The 18,354-nt window shown below is 35.8% G+C and overlaps 1 protein-coding gene across 2 annotated transcripts; it reads left to right on the top strand.

The window, feature by feature from the left end:
• The first annotated feature begins 113 nt into the window (after positions 1-113).
• Positions 114-15,701, top strand: LOC112569937 (serine palmitoyltransferase 2-like). 2 transcript variants are annotated; one of them, XM_025248042.1, is made up of 13 exons: positions 114-514; positions 966-1,136; positions 2,791-2,945; positions 5,151-5,296; positions 7,051-7,175; positions 7,532-7,625; positions 8,290-8,395; positions 8,632-8,851; positions 9,318-9,444; positions 9,975-10,110; positions 10,339-10,468; positions 10,850-10,948; positions 11,126-15,701. In XM_025248042.1, exons 1-13 carry the CDS (start codon positions 359-361, stop codon positions 11,126-11,128), a joined length of 1,668 nt encoding a protein of 555 aa, XP_025103827.1. In that variant the 5' UTR covers positions 114-358; the 3' UTR covers positions 11,129-15,701. The 2 variants fall into 2 exon arrangements, with proteins under 2 accessions (XP_025103827.1, XP_025103826.1); XM_025248041.1 differs by lacking the exon at positions 2,791-2,945 and adding an exon at positions 2,206-2,360 and having other exon boundaries at positions 125-514.
• Positions 15,702-18,354: the final 2,653 nt, after the last annotated feature.

Genomic DNA, 18,354 nt, shown 5'->3' on the forward strand with positions numbered 1-18,354 from the left:
AGTAATGTCATACATATTCTCCAATTTCACCTTTGAGTTTATTATTGCAGTTATCTACCTTTGTTTCCTTGCCGCTATTAGTAACAGGCACACTGTGTATGAATCATCAAACACTTCTGAAACAGTGTAGGAATCATACAGTTTATTTTTGTTTCAAATATATATGCAAGACAGTTATTTAAGATTACTCTATCACGCGGTCTAGCGAAAGGGCGTTTTCCCATCTTCGAAGAAAAAAATTTTCTCACCGGATCATAGTATCAAGCATTAAAGTAAGAAATAATATCATTGGATTAATCACGCGGATGTTTCTAGTCTTCGCCAATCAACTGCACTGTTACAACCTGAGGGCGAAAACATGGCTTCGGGGAGGGGCAATGTTGATTCGGAGTCACATTGGAAGGCAGGCATGTCAGACGAAAGGATCCGCAGCTCCAGAAGTGGGTATCGGGATGGTCATACGAATGGATACAAAAATGGAGTCAACGGTAAAACAAACGGAAAGTCCGAACAGGTAATGCTGAATTCTGCTATGAACTTCCTAATTTATTCTAGTCTTAACCACCATTAACGAACACTATACGCAAGAGCAGGTTGTGGTTCTTACGGAAAACCACCTTGTATGCCTGATTTTTTTTAATCTCAGATCTGGCAATGCAGATATTAATCTTTTCAGAGGCGTTCATAAAGTGCTCACGTCTGTCAATAACAAGCAGATCAAAATTTTAGCCAACTGTTTTATTAAATCATATTTGAACTTGAAAGATTGGGAAACGGAAGATAAAACAGTCCAAAATAATAGCCTAGCACGTGGAAATGTAGCTGGTACAAGCTAAGCTTTTCGTCAGACACGAAAGGGCTACTTGCCTGCCTTCTCTCGCTAACACACATACACACACAGAGAGTTTCGTATGGGATGTAAATTATCAATAGTTGATTTATCTGTTATGTCAATTTATGTCTAGAAATCCAACTGGCAGAATGATTTTTTTGAATCATTCGAGGAGACTCCTCTGCTTATTGCCATTCTGACTTATCTTGGTTATGCCATGCTGGTTATTGTTGGCCACATAAGAGACTTTCTTCGATTTTATGGCATAGAGAAAGACAAGAGCTGCACTGAACCTAACTTAGAGGTAAGATAAGTCTGCAAATGCAGTTCTTTGTTTTTACTATATTATGTCTAATATGAGGCATTTCAAGTGGAGGATTGTTTGAAGTAAATGAACTGAACATTTTATTCCTGTATATATGCATGGTGGTTAGATTATTGCTTGCTTTTTACATTTTGAGATAAATTACGGATTATGTGAGAGTTGGTGTTTGTCATCCGATTTGAAAAGTCTTTGCTGAGGCAGCTATGTAGTATGTAAAAGAGGCAGCAATACTGTGCTTTGTGTGGTTAAATGATTATATTAAGGTGAATTAAGTAAAGCATTCTCTGCATGCAGACTAGAAATTCTATAGCATGTACTGGTAGATGACAAAACAAAGTGGCACTGTTGTATGCTTTGCATAATGGTGAATGAGAGAAGTATTTGTTCTGTAGCATTTGCAGTTCATGATCTGTTTTCTTTAGCTTGTTCAGGCAGGTAGACTGAAGGTAAAGTATTTTAAAGCACTACTGCAATAGGCAGCATCATATTTGCATTTTATCTGGCTCAGGCTACATTTCTGTTGCCTTCATCAGACCAGTCTTTAGAAATATTTATTTTAAGCATGCTGCCCTCCCCTTAGCTTTAAATTGTGCCTTGGGGATTGTAGTGAAACAAAAACAGTAAAAATCTGTGATCACATTAATGCTTACAAGTAATAATATTTATTTAAACAATACACATCTGTCAGACTCTTGAATTGATCTGTTCTTGATATGATCAGACATGGAGATGTTCATGCTAAACAATATTTCTAATTCAGAATGGTCACGTTTTAGGTACAGAATTTCTGATTCTTTGAAAGCCTTTACATAATTACTACCAAAAATTATTAATTTGTTAGAAGCTGAGATTGGTAGACGTACTTTGATAAACTACAGTGATTAAAACTTTTCTTATATCTAAACATGACATTCCTTTAACCCATATCCTTGCATATATGTGCTCCAGGAAATGACATGGAAGTGTATTTGACTTTAGGCTTTTGGGTCTGTGTTTCGCATGCAATCTTTATTTTGTCGTATGTTACATAACTTCTCTCTCTTGCCAGGGCTATGTACCTCTCTACCAGAGCTGGGAGAGCTTTTACACCCGCAATGTTTATAGGCGCATCCGTGATGTTTGGAACATTCCCATTGCCAGTTGTGCAGGTTCTCAAATCGACATTCTGGAGAGAGTCACTCATGACCATGGGTGGAGTTTTGAGTATGTTCCTCTCGAGGGCTTACTACTCCCTTGAAGCATGCCTTGAAATGATGTTTCTGAGAAAGAAGGGAATTGATTTTTAAAAAATGCTTTGCTTTAATGTGTCGTGCATATTTACGATACAGCTTAACTCACACAGTGAACATTTGCCAAATAAACAGACAAAGATAAGGTGAATTATAGGAACACTTTGCATATATGTTTTTGCTGGAGAGAACTGTAAACTATGGTCCAGTATTTTTGAAACAAGAGTCTCTAACTATTGTGAATATCTGAGACAATCTTACAATTTTCCCTTCTTTCTCTACCATCATTGACCAGTTTGAGCTGCATGCTTATTGTGTCATGTATTTGTTTCCCCCTACTTAGGCATGTTTATAATTGAATATTTACTTTTTTTCCCCCCTTTTCTTTTATCATCCATTCACAGGGTTATGTACCCCTCCTGAACTCTTGGGAGGGATTTTTCACACGCCACATGTACCGGCGTATACGGGACTGTTGGAATCGTCCTATAGCTGGTTGCCCTGGTTCAGAGTTTGATGTAATGGAGAGGGTATCAACAGACTACTTTTGGAACCTTGAGTATGTCTATTAGTTACCAGGCAGATCTTCTTTCCAGCTGCCTGCCTGTACCTGTGCACGTCCTCTCCTTCATTAGCACTTGCACGTTGCGGTGCACTTCTAATTGTGTTAGTAGGACATTGTCAAAACAGCATAATTGTTTAGTTGGTGTAGGCTTTGCACATAACAAGAGAATATTGGGCAACAATTAATCTGTGTTTTGCTAACCAGCCCTTGAAACCATGGTATGCAAGTAATTTTTTTAACTTCCAAACCAAAGGACTGGGTAAAAAAAAAGTAGTTTTAATGAGCAGTTATTCAGAGAGTCATATCTTTAAAGAAGAGATTAAAATGAAATGATGGTATAATTTTGCTTTAAGCAAGTAAACCGTTTTAATGAAGATAGTTGAGTAAAATATTCCTTAAAGAATTACAAAGAACTAGCCACCACTTCCTGAAGGGTTCTGCTTGTGTATCTTTTATCATCAGCTCACAAACATTAACTTCTGCTTTTTCACTCATAGGTATTTTTTCCCAGAATTTTACCTCTTCAGTCATCTGCTAATGGGAATAAGACATTTTCAGATTTTCATGTCTGATTACACTATTAATAAACAGTTTATTGAAATCTTTCAATTTTAAACACTAAAAACATTGGTCATAACAAAATTATGAGAAAACAACTGACACTGGGTATGGAATAAATAAATTTATAGAAAAATCATGTCATTGGTGGCAATAAAAATTTATCAGCATTCAGCAGACGCTTCATAAAACTATGATGTAGGATGTAGCACAAGAGTCTTGTAGGACGTGTTTGTGTATTTTACAACTAAGCCTGTGTTTGCTTCTGTCACCTTATTGTTCATGTACCCTTCTAACTGTTCAGCTGCATGACAAAGCAAGAAATACCATAATGCTTAGACTGGATGGTAGATGGAGATTAAATTTTCCATTCCTATATTCAACTCTATGAGAGATGCTGGAATGCAGCTGCTTAGGAAGGTACCATGTATGAGTCGTGGACTGTTAAAAATCTGTGATGACAGAGCTTACTCTGCTTATTCTGTGAATCTTTCGTTAAAACATTGCTGTGATTATACTCTATATTTTTCACTGAAAATCATAGATTTTCACCAGGGTTTTTTTTTCCTGAAATTAGCCTCATCCTTATCTATCAATAATGATAGTGCAGAATCACTCTTATGCAAGTCTGTTCACTGCACTTGTTAGAATACTGATGATTTTCAGCAAGAAAATAAAAATTAAGATATATTTCAAAGAAAATAAGTATCAAAATCAAAAGCACAGCAACATCTAATTTAAAACAATACTTATTTACCAGCATTAACAGCTGAAACTAATATTTATGAAAGAATGTAAATGAACAGTTAAATTTAATCTTTGACTATAAATGGCATATTTGAAGCGGAAGGGCTTTCCAGTTCTTGGACAAACAGTAACTGACAATGAGTTATTCAATTATTTGATGTGAGCAAAATATTCTGCATGCAATCCTGTTCTCCCCTTGAACATATTAATATCATTATTTTCCCTGATGCTTAATGTTAACATTGACCTGTTGATTGTTTGGAACAATTATATGCGTGGCTAGACAACTTGAAATAGCCTTTGAAGAGAGTGTAGGTAAAGGTAGATGGTGTTCTTTTTAACAGATCTATTACAAGTATCCACATTGTAACAATGTCAATAGCATTTTAAATATTTACTGTTTGCACATGTTCTTTGGTGTGTTGCTTTTTGTTGCTTTGTATGTGTGTGCATATGTCATGAATATGCACATACATGCACATGTTGCAAATGCAGATTAAATGTACCATATTTCAAGATAACTTAAGCATGATTTAAAGTACTTTGTAATGTGACATGCAGTTAATATTCTCCATGTCTTTGGTACTGTGAGCACAGCATAATGAAAATGTAAAACTGCATGAGAATGTAGACAATTTATAGATGTCTTTAAAAAGTTACAGGAAAGTGTATTGATGATCTGGAATGATTAAAAGTCATTCTTTTAATAATAGTGCCAGCAAACATGCTTTGGTTTTCTTGAAATTGTAGGGACAGAAGCTGTGCATGCTCAGTTTTAATGAGTGGAAACTTCATCAAATCAATGCTTGGGGAAAAGATGTACTGCATGCACTATAATGATTTAGCTTCAGGTCAAAATGAAGATGTATTCTTTTCTTTTTTCCTGCACATCAGGTTTACAGGCCGCAAACTCCACGTGATGAATTTTGGGTCGTACAACTACCTTGGGTTTGCAGAGAGCAAAACTCTTTGTAGTGGACAAGTGCAGAATGTCACAAGGAAGTATGGTGTGGGTGTTGGTGGCAGTCGACAAGAACTGGGTAAGGTTTGAAATAGCATGTCTTTGATTTTGTGTGTATGTGAGGGCAGTGGTGTGTGCATACTTGCTCATGCATTTGTGCATACATGTACTTGGGTACATGCATATTTTATCATCAAGTGTTAAGCAAATCAGATTATCAGCAGTTAAAAAATAGCATCTTTTCAATTGGTGTAGTTGGGATCAAATAAAACTTTTTTTTTTTTAATTGATAAAAATAAATTTGTGTAGTTTATAGTAGAAGTGGGAAATCAGTCAAGAGGCTAGAGTCAGAGGCCAGAAATGTGCACACTACCGAGTTTAATACCCACGTCAGTCAGCATGCTTCCTCTATTTGACTTATGTGATGCATGGGTATATAACCCATAGAGTGTTGGAGAAGGAAAAATAACTTAGAGAATGACATAGATTCTGCCCTCAGAGAAAAGGTGACATCCATTATAAACTTTACCCTCCCTCTCCCCAGTGACTGAAAGGTTTAAGGACTTCTTCAGCTTTTTTTGACCAGAGGTGTTATTACTGTCTGTGCTCAGTAGTTTAGTAACACTCTTAGACTGGGCATATGCTCTGGTCAAATGTGAAGTTGTGTGGGAGGGCATCCCAAAGTTAATGCAGCAGGAAGTCAGTATTGCTAACGGAAAGTCTGTCAGCAGGAGCTAGCTACTATATTTAGAGAAGGGAAAATGGATGAGAAGTCCATGAAGAACAAAGTCCTTTAAAGCTGTGCATGACGACTAGATTGTGGGAAGTAATAATACCTGGATTGTCTGCTCTCTTAAAGGCATTTTTCCTTTTTGCCTGCCTCATATTTAAAGTTTGAGGAGGTATGACAGCTTTTCAAGACACCGCTATCTTTCACACCACACTGCTACACTTTTTTGTATATAATATTAACTCCTTATTTTAGAACAGAGATAGACAAGAAACAAAATGGTTATAAAGCAGCTGGTGGAATCATTTGCAGATAGAGCTGAACAATATGCACAGACAAAATAACTTCTTATATCACAGTGACATGTTTTAGCTTAGCATTTTGATACTGATAATTTTTATTAGAAATTAATTGCACAGAATAGGAAGAAGACAGACTTATAAGACCACAGAATGGAAGTTATGTATTTGTATTGTATAATTCATTTTTAATTTTTCTAAGAATTCAAACCACAAAATCCGCTCTCTTGATGGATTCTCATATTTTTCAATTAATCATATGTACATTCATAAATGTTTGTGCATGCTTATTTAAGGAAAAAATATATATATATTAATGATGTAAGTAGAATTCACCTTTGAACCTCCTTTGCATTATCTTTGAACATTACTTGAGCATAGAATTTTATGCAAAATTTATGATCCCTGAGCAGCATTGGAAATGTATGTAGATTATTTCATCTTAAGCTAAAGCATCACTTGATGTAGCCACATTTGGTACCAACAGTGAACCCTAATGCCTCATGAGATTAACTTTTTTAAGCTAATACCAAACAAGTTATTGAGAACCTGGTAACAGTAGCTTTTTACTGTACTCAATGCTGTACTGAATTCTTCTGATAATCTGTGCAAATATTAAGAAGACAGCCTAAAAAAAATTGTTTGCTTGTAGATTGTGGTATATAATAGTTCTGACATCATGTCCAGTTCTCATCTGGCTAGAAGAGGTTGTCAGTGTACATTTTCAGTTTACAAACTAGCAAATGGAGACCTAAATGAAGCTAGGGACACCAGTTTTCTTTTATATATATGTATAATTTTCAGGCTATATGGACATCCACAGAGAATTAGATGCAACAGTGGCAGAGTTTTTGGGGGTTGAGGCAGCCATCACAGTGCCAATGGGTTTTGCAACAAATTCTATGAACATGCCAGCCCTTGTCAGCAAAGTAATTCATCTTTTCTCTAATCAGATGTTCTCTATGATCCCTTAAATTGTAAAGACTTTCTACAAAATGCATTGTATGAGTGTGTCTTTACAGTGTCTGCTTTTTCTAATAAAATTTATCCAAACCAGTATTACAAAATCACATAACTAATCAAGACAAACTTTCAAAGGTTTTTGCACTTAATGAGGAGCAGCTGTCTTTGCGTATATGATATGCCCTTGGCCAAAAGGGTTCTGAATGTAGACATAGAAAGTTAACGGGATCTTACCATTTTTATGCGTGTGTGTGTTTTGCACTGTGCTGTACAGATATTGATATGTTGGACAAGCAAGCTGAAATCTGAGTCTGTTTTACAGGGCTGTCTCATTCTAAGTGACGAACTAAACCATGCTTCTCTTATTTTGGGCTCTCGATTATCTGGTGCAGCCATCCGTGTCTATAAACACAACAGTGAGTATAATTTTATTCCTTAATATGCTACATAATAATAGTTCTTAATTTTTATTTACAAATGTCATTACCAGTACTCTGTGTGTGCACATATATGCATACAGGTAGTCCTCGGGTTACGACGGTCTCGAGTTACGTCGTTTCGTGGTTACGACGCTGTAAATGAAGCTCATTCCGAGTTGCGAGGTTTAGCGGCGTAAGTCGAACTGTACGTGCGCCTCATTCCATGTGCGGCGGAAGTCATAGAGTCCAGTACAGTACTGTGAAAGTGGAAGTCATAGAGCAATCTGAGAAGGGGAAAACAGCAACAGAAATTTGCAGGTCATTAGGACTTAGTCGTTCGACTGTCGCTACGATTATCAAGGATAAAGATCGCATCCTTGAACACGTGACAAGATCTGCTCCTATGACATCGACAGTGATAACAAAGCGTACTGTACTGCACAATATTTTACTGTACTTATGTTTATTGATAATTATGTAGGGTACTGTGTTAGGATAGGTGTTTGGATAAGTTAAGTGTTTGCAGTACTGTACTGTTATTATGGTACAGTACTGTATGAACGTAGGATCCGACTTGCGTCGAAATTCGGTTTACGACGCCGCGTTAAGAACGGATCCCCGTCGTAAGTCGAGGACTACCTGTATCTGTGCTTGATTGCAGACATGAAGGACTTAGAGAGCAAGCTACGTGAAGCAGTTTGTCAAGGACAACCTCGCACACATCGCCCATGGAAAAAGATTCTGATCGTTGTAGAAGGTGTCTACAGGTATTGTTTTGTGACAAGATTTTATTTTTTTCATTTTTTAAAATCCTGTCTTTTCCTATCTTCTTATATTTTTTGTTTCACTGCATCAAACACCAAAATGGTTTTGCTATTGGGCACTTTTATTTAGGTTAGTGATTGCTGTCTCAGCATGTGTTGTAAACTCGATTATTTTTTTGATACATCATTAATTTCAATAACATTTGAAGTCAAAACTTGAAAATAAATAATTTTTTCAGCATGGAGGGCTCCATTGTGCGACTGCCGGAGATTGTACAGCTTAAGAAGAAATACAAGGCTTACATCTACCTGGATGAAGCACACAGCATTGGTGCCATGGGACCTAATGGACGAGGTGTTGTAGACTACTTTGGCCTTGACCCTCATGACATTGACATCATGATGGGCACCTTCACCAAGAGTTTTGGTTCCTGTGGTGGTTACATCGGTGGATCCAAGGTATAATATGTCAGGAACACTTGTTGAATAAAGGTCAAAGCACTGTAGATCTTATGCATTTGCTATTGTTACATGTATTAGAATATACCGTGATAAATTAACCAACTTAACTGTTCTGTTTGGAAGTTGTAGTCTTAACTTCTTCTGTGATGGGCAACCAGACTATGTGTAACAAAAGTATGCATTAAAAAAAATATTGAGGATTCTAACTCAAGGGATGATAATTTTCTATGAATTTATAGCATCGAATATTTTTTTTAAAAATAATTTGTATGTTTATCTTACAAATAATTTTGATATACACATTTAAGAATAGCTGTTCCAGAAACTAACATAAATGGTTACGGTAGTATTATAAGGGTAAAAAATCATATTAACATTGAAAAGAAATAATTGTTTAAAAGAACCTCATGATGTCAGATAGGTAGTGATTGTAATGATTGTGTTATTTTAAACTCATATGTAGAGGTTGATCCGGCACTTGCGGGCCCACTCACACAGTGCTATCTACTCCTGTGCGATGTCAGCTCCTGTCACCCAACAGATCATTGCCACTATGAGGATCATCATGGGGTTGGATGGAGGCTTGGAAGGTTGTACATACTCTTTTAATTTGATGTCATAATTTAGAGGGTTGGTTGCTCTCAGTATTGATGTTTATAGTCAACATTTTTTCATCCAAAGAAATACATGTAGGATTCTGTGCATATCCTAAACTGTCCTGTTATGTAACCAAAGAACATTACATTACAGTGAGGCAGCTATACACTAGCAATTCATTTATGTATAAGTATACACATGCAAACTCTTTGTACAGTTTGGTCAGAACCAGGTTTTATGCCACTGTAATTTATTCATTGACTATATCTAGAAACCTAACAAGTGCATTTCACATAGAGATCATATAGTCATGTTAGACTTTGATCTTAGACATAGCTCATATTTAGCACACTGGCATCACAATTACATATGAGACGTATATCACGCTTTCAATGAAAATTATACTTATATTATTATACTTATATTATTATATTAAAACTATATTAAATGAAAATCATGCAGAGGCATTTACTATGAATAAATGAGATAGTGCTGAAGACATGTTCGAATGCTTTTTGTACAGGGCGTAAACGCATCCAGCAGCTTAAATGGAATACACGCTATTTTCGGAAACGATTGCACGAGAAAGGCTTCATCTTGTATGGCAATAAAGACTCCCCAGTAGTGCCTCTCCTCTTATACATGCCTTCCAAAGTTGCGTGAGTACTGCTATATGTAGTATGTAAAATGTGATCCTTCACCTTTCAAGACTGCTTCTGTCCCAAGTTTTATCAAGCTAATAATAATTATTTATTTTATAAAACAAAATATGCATACATTGGCATGTACTTCTATTTACAGTAGGAATTCATTTTAATTATAAAATCTGGTCTTAAAGCTGAAGTAAAAGCTGAATCTTGTAATTCCCTTGTATTCAATTTCTATAGCCTATTCAGCCGTGAGGCCCTAAAACGTGGGCTAGGAACTGTTGTGGTTGGTTTTCCAGCAACGCCTATAATTGAAGCCAGAGCTCGCTTTTGCTTGTCAGCAGCCCACACAAAAGAAATGTTGGACAAGGTCGGTACTTATTTTCTACTTTCTTTTCACATTAGTGGATCCTTATAAGCATTATTTTGTCAGCTACAGATTTTAGGGTGTGCATGTGTGACGCTAAAGAATATATAAGTGTACATAAAGTTAGAAAGGTCATTATGGTAGATCAGTGGAGTTCATTGTTTGAACATGTGCTTTCGTCCCTGTCAGAAGAAAAAAACACAACTGCTTTTTGTTATGTGTGGGATATTTTTTATTTAGGACATGTTTGATAAGAACAGCAGGTGTTAAGGAGAGATATTTGCAATAATTTTATTTCTGCCTGCACAGTTTCATGCAGATATGGTTGAATGATGCATTGATCAAAACATCATGGGTTCACTTTTTGCTTTGTTGCATGAACAGGCTGTAGAGATCATAGATGAGGTCGGTGACATGCTCAAAATAAAATATTCTTCACTGCCAGTTCCTGAATTCTCAGAAGAGGGAATTCAGCTAGTGGAGGTAAGCATTTAGCAATTTTACAGCCTTGTCATTTCTGATAGAGATTATTGCTTTAAATCCTGCAGACAGAACGGTAATAGTTATGCACTTTTAAATCATCTGCCTTACCTAACTTTCAGTAGAATTATTTTTACTTTGAAATGCATTCGGATTTAAAAACACATTTTGCTGTTTCAGTGATCTATAAGAAATGTTGAAGAATGGAGAAGAATAACTTCTGGCCAGGGGCCATATTCATGAAGCAAAGAGAAGTCGTCATCCAAGAGAAATCAAGGGCAAACATATTATCTCCATAGTTATAAAGTGGCGTCCAGACTTCGCGGATGCTGCTTTACATTCATGACTGTAGTTATAAATCAAACGATGCCCTGAGGTAAAGTAACATAATGCAGTATCCATGGGACTGGACAGTGCACTGTAACTGCATAGATAAGACCTTTTCCCTTGATTTTGCCCGTGGGTAATGACTTTGCTTTATAAATACAGCCCCAGAATTATAAGCTGACCCAGTGCCTGATGCTCAGTAAAAACTGACTGAAAAATATATGTTATGGAAATCTCAGTCTTTGCTTTAGTCTTTGTTTTCATCAATGGGAGAGGAGATCAGCCTGTTAATAATTTCAGAGCCGACAAAAAGTGTGTACTTACCTAGTACATGATCATTAAGCTTGGGAAGGTTGCTAACATGAATTTTTTTCTTTTGTAAGTTGCCAAAATTGTTTTTTTTTAAATTATGAATTAACCCATTTATATGATTAACATCCAGAAGTCTTATTCCTATATCTTATATAGTGTTGCTCATCTAGAGGACACAAGAACAATTTTTTTACTTAACACATCATATTTGAAGAATTTTCAAATGATTTTTTTTCCAGTTGACGAGCAAATTACTACAAAATTTTATTTGGTCTAAGTTATTTGAAAAGTTTTCGGATATGTGTTTGTAAATAGAAAAAAAGGGCTTTACATGCAAGTCTATGATGTAGGTGAAGTCTTGAAGGAAAAGTAAGGAGCATGGAGAAATACTGTAAGAGTAAAATAATAATAATGATGATAAATAGAATCATGAGGTTAGTTCCATGTTTAAAAGTGTTAGACATTTTTGCAGTCGAGAAATGTTAACACTTTGCTTTGTTGGTTGGATTGTAAATTCTAAAATGTAAACTAGACATTTTAAAGATACACATTTTTTGAATAAAAAATTATCCCAACTTAAGTTTTCATAATAATTTTGGTTCATTAATGCATTAATTAGTTTTATGAATAGAATCTTCCTTAGGATTTTACACAACTAACTTACTTTTTCACTTATTTTGCCTTGTGATAAGTGCAGCTTCCAACATTTTCTAATTATATTTAAAAGATTATATTTCTTGCATTTGCATTATAATACAGGTGTAAAAAAATTGACAGGAAAAATCTTTTGTTTGATGTTCTTCTGAGATGAGATAACTGGGATTGTTGGTTTGCAAGATAACCTGAAACAAAATGTGCTACCCTGTGATATGTTTGAGCCCCGTCACTGTTTCTGTTTCTGCTAGTTTCAAACAATACAATCAGGGATGGCTAAAGCTATAATTAAAGTTCTTAGACACCTTGCTAAATAGTTTTAAACAGTCATTTTTTTTTACACAAAGCTGATGTGTTTTTCTTGATGATGTGTACTGAAAAAAATTATCATATAAATGAGATAAGACAAAATATGGGACTGTTTTTGAGAAATCTGTATATGTTATGGATACACTATGAGGCAATTACTGTAATATGAAACTTTATTTTAGGACAGTTGTGAACTAAATGCTTTTCTTGTTATGTATGTGGTGTTGAAAATATTTTGACACCATGTCACTGTCTTTTTTTTCCTTTTTGTTAAATGACGCATAATGAAATACGAGTACTTAAATCTCTGTTTCAAACATAGTGAAAAATAAATTTATCTATCCCTTTATGATAGGTGACTTACCAGAATCTTCATATCATTTAAAGTATCATTTATCTCTAATCCTGTCTAAAACTTTTTGTTGCAACATTATATTTGTAATCGAAAAAATAAGTGAGAGACCCTTGGCAGGAAAAAAAAACCCAAAGAAATGTTATGTCTTTTAGTGACATTAAACAATGCATATTTGTATGTTTCTATGCATGTTGGTTTCAACAGAGTGTTGATAGATGTTGAAATTGAAAGTATGTGTATTTCAGATTCTGAAGTGCTTGGCAAACTGTTTTTGATTGAAATAGTTGGCATTGCAAAATTTCCTTACTAAACATTTGCTTCATGATTAATAAGGACTCCATCTAGCTTTACTTTGGGCCCCACCAAACAGAGGTGACTCCATGTTCCTTTACTATTTGTTGAAATAACTCATAATGATGTACGATGACTGTCATAATAGCAAACAAAAGCAAAAATGATAATGACATAACTACACATGAAATTTTGAGTATGAAGTGAGAAAATAAATGCTTATTCAGATTAGTGTGCATATTTGTTTCACATTTTAGCAATAATGTTTTCATACGCCAGATGTGTGTATTTTTACAGAAGTATTTATGTGATTTCCATTAATGAGAAGTAGTTATTTTGTTTGTTTAGTTGTATGGTGATCATGTTGTATTCTATTTCTGCTGAAATTAAAAACTAAGCAAGGAATAATAAGCAGCTTTTTATTTCAGCCTTTAACAATGTGGTAGGGCTCTTCATTATGTGCTAGACAAGTTAAAAAAAGGTTTCAAACCACTTTTTTAAAATGAGGATTTGAGAGCCGTTTTACAATTATTATTATGATGATGTATTAATTGGTGTTCTTCTAAAATAGGTATTGTGACAAAATTAAATTATACTGTGAGCAGTTCACAAGAAAAAATGTAACATTTAAAAATAATTCACTTGTTCTCAAAATATTGACTGAATACTTCTGAATCCTGCTTATTAAATCTTCAAATAGTTTTTAGTTGGGCTTCCATAAGTTGTAGTCAGACTGCTCAGTACATTTGAAAGCTGTGTTAATAAAATATTTCACATGTAAACTTCTGTGTGCATTGACTATAACTAAGTCATTAAATATTTTTTAATTTTCTTAATCCTGTATTTAAAAAAATCATGCCATGTTTTCTTCTATAATTTATATTGCTTAACTTTCTAATTTGTACTGAAGTTTTTTAATGAGGCATTTTTTCTCATTGTCTTTATAAGATTTAGCAGAGCTCATTTTAAAGTATCTCTGACCATCATAGCTGTGCAAAGGATTATTGAGAACTAGGTCTTGTAAACAAGGTACAGTGTTCAGCGTGTTCAAACATATAACAGTAAAGTTTTGCATTTTTAAGTGGGAAGACAGGTGACAGGAAAATTAATACTGATGTTCAGTAACTGGTGAAAAAAAAAGGTGATCATGTAGTTTTATCAGATTCAAAATAACAACTAAAACCTTTGTTTACATGCTGTTACCACAACACAACAACAGCAGAAGATATTCTTTAACATTTACTTTTTGTGGTGGAATATTATGACATTAACTTTATTCCTCATTATGGAAAGTGATTCATACTTCAAAGTTGTACAAATGAATTGCAACAAAATTATGTGAAATGAAGAGTCAGCTTTCACCAATTAAAGAATCAAGAAATAGTTTCAAATGGGAATCAAGCGATTCATATTGTTTGCACATAACATGTACGGTTATATTTTGAAGAAGACAAAGAGAGGAAAATGTATAATGTGAGAAGTAAGTAAACATTTCTTTTTCTCCAGAAAGCAACACCTTATACCTTCATTTTATTTTTTGTGTTCATGATTTCTTGTTCAGATAAATCTTAGGTTAATCTGTGATTTTTATGGATAAGATATGATGGTGCTGCAGTTAGCATTTTTAGTTATTTTCTGCAGAATTCTAAGACAGCATACATGCATAGTTTTTGGCATAAAGCACTTATAATTTGTATGCAAACACACTGGTAAGACCCACACTTGATCATTTTTAGACTTTATTTAATAAATGTGCCCAAATGAGAAATCTGTAGTAAAGAAACAAAACATTGCTAATAAAGAAGCTCAACATTAGTGTATTATGCATGTGGCTGGTAATACTGATGACAATTCACTCCTTTTACTGAATCTTGTGGCCATTGTTCAGCTTTGGGTAATATCTGCATGGAAAAATTAAGCTACCATCTTGGTAATCAGGTATAGCTGTTGCTCAAGATGTGATAAACAAATCACCATCATGACACCTGTATGCTGGAAATAACCATTGCATAATTCTAGTTCATTAAAGGAGTACTTCATAGAGGCCCTGTCACCACTCTGTAAGACTCCCAGAAATGTTTTTTGTACTGTGTGTGTGTGTAAACCTGAAGAAGTTTTGAGATTGCATCCTTGGTTTTATAAGAAGCCAACTTTAAAATGTTTTCATTAAATCAAAACACAGCTCAGTCTTAAACTTCTTACACATTCCCATGCAAGTATCATTTTTATATTGAAATAAATGTGTTCATTAGTTTTGAGCTTGTAAGTGGTGTTTATGGCTTTTGAGCTGCATTAGTGGTCCAGCAGAATTCAGTAAAAGGGATGAAACTTAATTTCCTCAGTAATATTTAGTCATATGACTCTTATTTCTGTTGCTTGAAATTCAGGTTTTGTTTTTGTTCTTCTAACGTTGTGCATATTGTTTTGACCACATAAGATATTGATAATTGCAACCATACTTTACACTGGCATGATGTCTTGAGAATAAAACCTTGTTTTGAAAAAGCAGTAGCTGTGTTATAATATGATTTGTTCTTAGACAACACAGAATGTGTGGATTGATGTATAATTCCGAAGAGTTATCACAGTTAGGAGAAAAGGTTTTGAATATTGCATGGTCTCTGCGTGCATTTTACATTGTTTCACATTTGAGTTTGAAGACTTTCCTTCATTATATTTGTGTGGAGCGCCTCTGTGTACTTGCATGCATTGACAATTACAGTCGAGAAAAGGATGATGGGTGGGTTAGGGTTAGAAGTGTTTTCATGTCCGTTAAACGAGTGTCGTCGGCAAATCTATCGACAAAGTGTCATGTTTTTTACCTGACAGGGAAAAAAGAATGCATTCTACATTGAGAACTATTAGTGGAGACCTGTGTAAACATCACGAAGGTGAGAGGTTCCAGTTTTTCCGTAGTAGGTCTAATTGTGGGAAAGACACATATAAAATCTCTTTAGGTGGCTTCCCTCTCTCACTCTCCGGTAGAGGAAGAAAGTGTATCTTCGCCCAGTCACTGAAGTGATAGCCGTAAAAACTGGAAATGAAAGATAGGAGATAATCAGTAGAAACTTATGCCACACCGGCCGTAAGCGTATGCAATTATCTGCGGGAAAGAAAAGCCCTTATTTTATTTTCTGTGAAGTCGAAGACGATGGAGGAAAGCATCACGCCAGTCACGTGACGACGTTTTCAGGCATGTCGATTTCTCTGCTGGCAGACGACAGGGGAATGTGTAATGGAGTATCAAAGAAAAACACGGGCATCTACTGCATCTTCATAATTCTGAGAAAGTCAGACGTGAATGAGAAAGTTTTTATCTTGTTGTACACTTGACTTAGGAGAACTTACAAAGGCCAGTGATCAGGGTGTCCTGCTTGGTCATAGCTTCTTCCTCTCGCTTGGGACTGAATTTATACCTTGAAAAATCATCGGCTATTTATGTGGATTAACAAATGGTGACCAGCAGTCAACACAATAAAATGCAGGCAGAGAGATGAGCGAATTTAAGCTACAAGGATGGAATCAGATGCGAATCATGCGATGAGCACTGTAAGTACTTCTCGTGCGTACATGTGTCCTCACAACAAAGTCCAGTGCAAACATGGAAATAATAACTATGGATGGAACTCTAGCTTTTATCTTTGTGCCAGCTAAGCAGGTAAACTCTTGGCCTTTCTGCTTTTCCCCTTGACTATTCATCGGCGGTTTTTTCATAAATATTTGTAGCTGGCTTAGAGTTGGAAAGCGTAGCATAACATTACCGTTGTGTTAATTAACTTTAGAGACATGTCGGTTACCGATTTAATTACTTTTTAAAGTTAATACTATATCTTATTAAATATTAAATCATTGTGCTTTTCTCGATTGTTTATAGTATCAAGCGGAAGCAGATAGTCAATCTTAGTACTCGTACTAGCCGGTTCGATACCGTTGTGGCGCAGCATTCTTTCCCTATTTGAACCAGCTATCGAATGGGTACCCGAACCATTAAAAAAAGCTGGGGAAAGAAAGGAAGCGAAGGAAAGCAAGGGAAATAGCAAACTGAGCTGAAATGAAAGATACTCATGTTCTGAATTATTTCCTATTAAAATTTCGGGTTACAAATGAATTGTTTACCTAGCAACACAGCTTCGGACCAATTCATGAAGGCCACCCGTTTGTGTACTTTTTGGCGAAAAAAAAAAACTGACTGTGGTGAGTGACATAGGACACAATGGGACATGAAAACAAGACCCACTCAGGAGACTCTCGTGAGTAAAGTTCAGTGAGGTCACTCAACACCACGTGGCGGCCTCTGTAAACCGCACAGGGCTGTGAAACAATTGTTAAACCTTCGTTTTGCAACCCGAAATTTTTGTCTGACATGAGTCAGAGCATCAGCATCTCTCATTCAGGCTCAACTTACCATTTCCCTTGCCTTTCCCTGTAAGTGAGAAGACAGGTAAGGTCTCTGGGTTACACAGTAACAGCTTCCCACTGTGGTTACCTGCAGCGACAAACGATGAGAGAATACAGGACTTTCTGGTCTCGCAAGAAACTTGAGAAAAAGACTAATAAGGGAATGGACTTTAGTAAATGCCAGACATTGATTACATGTGCGTTACCGTGCACCGTTGAGGTACAAACAAAGCGAGGCAGCTGGCGGTAACCAAAAACAAAATAAAACAAAAAATTGCCGGGTGCGTGTCCTGTCAGTGGGGAAGAACATTGTGAGACCAGGTGCTGGTGTACACGGATGTCGCAACTAACAGCGTTGCTAGGTGTATGTATACCTAGCATCAGGATTCCGGGTACGTGTCTGAGCGAGCAGGCAGGTGGTTTCTGCATGGGGCACAGCACTCGGACTATTGATGCGTTTGTCTCAGCTCCCTCGAACTCACTTCCTCCGAGGCTGATAAATGCTTCATCATCGTTAGAATTTAAACAGCGGCTGAAGACGCACCCGTTCCACGTTACAGTTGACTAACTGACCACGGGTGCTCCTGTGCTTGAATGTAAGAAGTGCTTTAATGTTGTTACAAGACAAGCGAGAAGGGGAAACAACTGCTAGAATGCTGAAGTTTACAGAAAAAAACCCGAAATACCCTGAGCACGCAAAGGAAAGTTTGTAAAAGCCAGGGAAAGATTGGCAAGAGGTCTCTCCAGTTCTTGTGTATAATCG

Source organism: Pomacea canaliculata, linkage group LG8, assembly GCF_003073045.1.
Source record: "Pomacea canaliculata isolate SZHN2017 linkage group LG8, ASM307304v1, whole genome shotgun sequence".
In the NCBI taxonomy this organism is placed as follows: Eukaryota; Metazoa; Mollusca; class Gastropoda; order Architaenioglossa; family Ampullariidae; genus Pomacea; species Pomacea canaliculata.

Bases quoted from the DNA above. Each gene is read 5' to 3' on its own strand.
- LOC112569937 (XM_025248042.1), top strand. From the start codon at position 359: ATGGCTTCGGGGAGGGGCAATGTTGATTCGGAGTCACATTGGAAGGCA. The intron at 515-965 runs GTAATGCTGAAT...ATTTATGTCTAG, and splicing joins CAAACGGAAAGTCCGAACAG to AAATCCAACTGGCAGAATGA. The intron at 7,626-8,289 runs GTGAGTATAATT...GCTTGATTGCAG, and splicing joins CCGTGTCTATAAACACAACA to ACATGAAGGACTTAGAGAGC.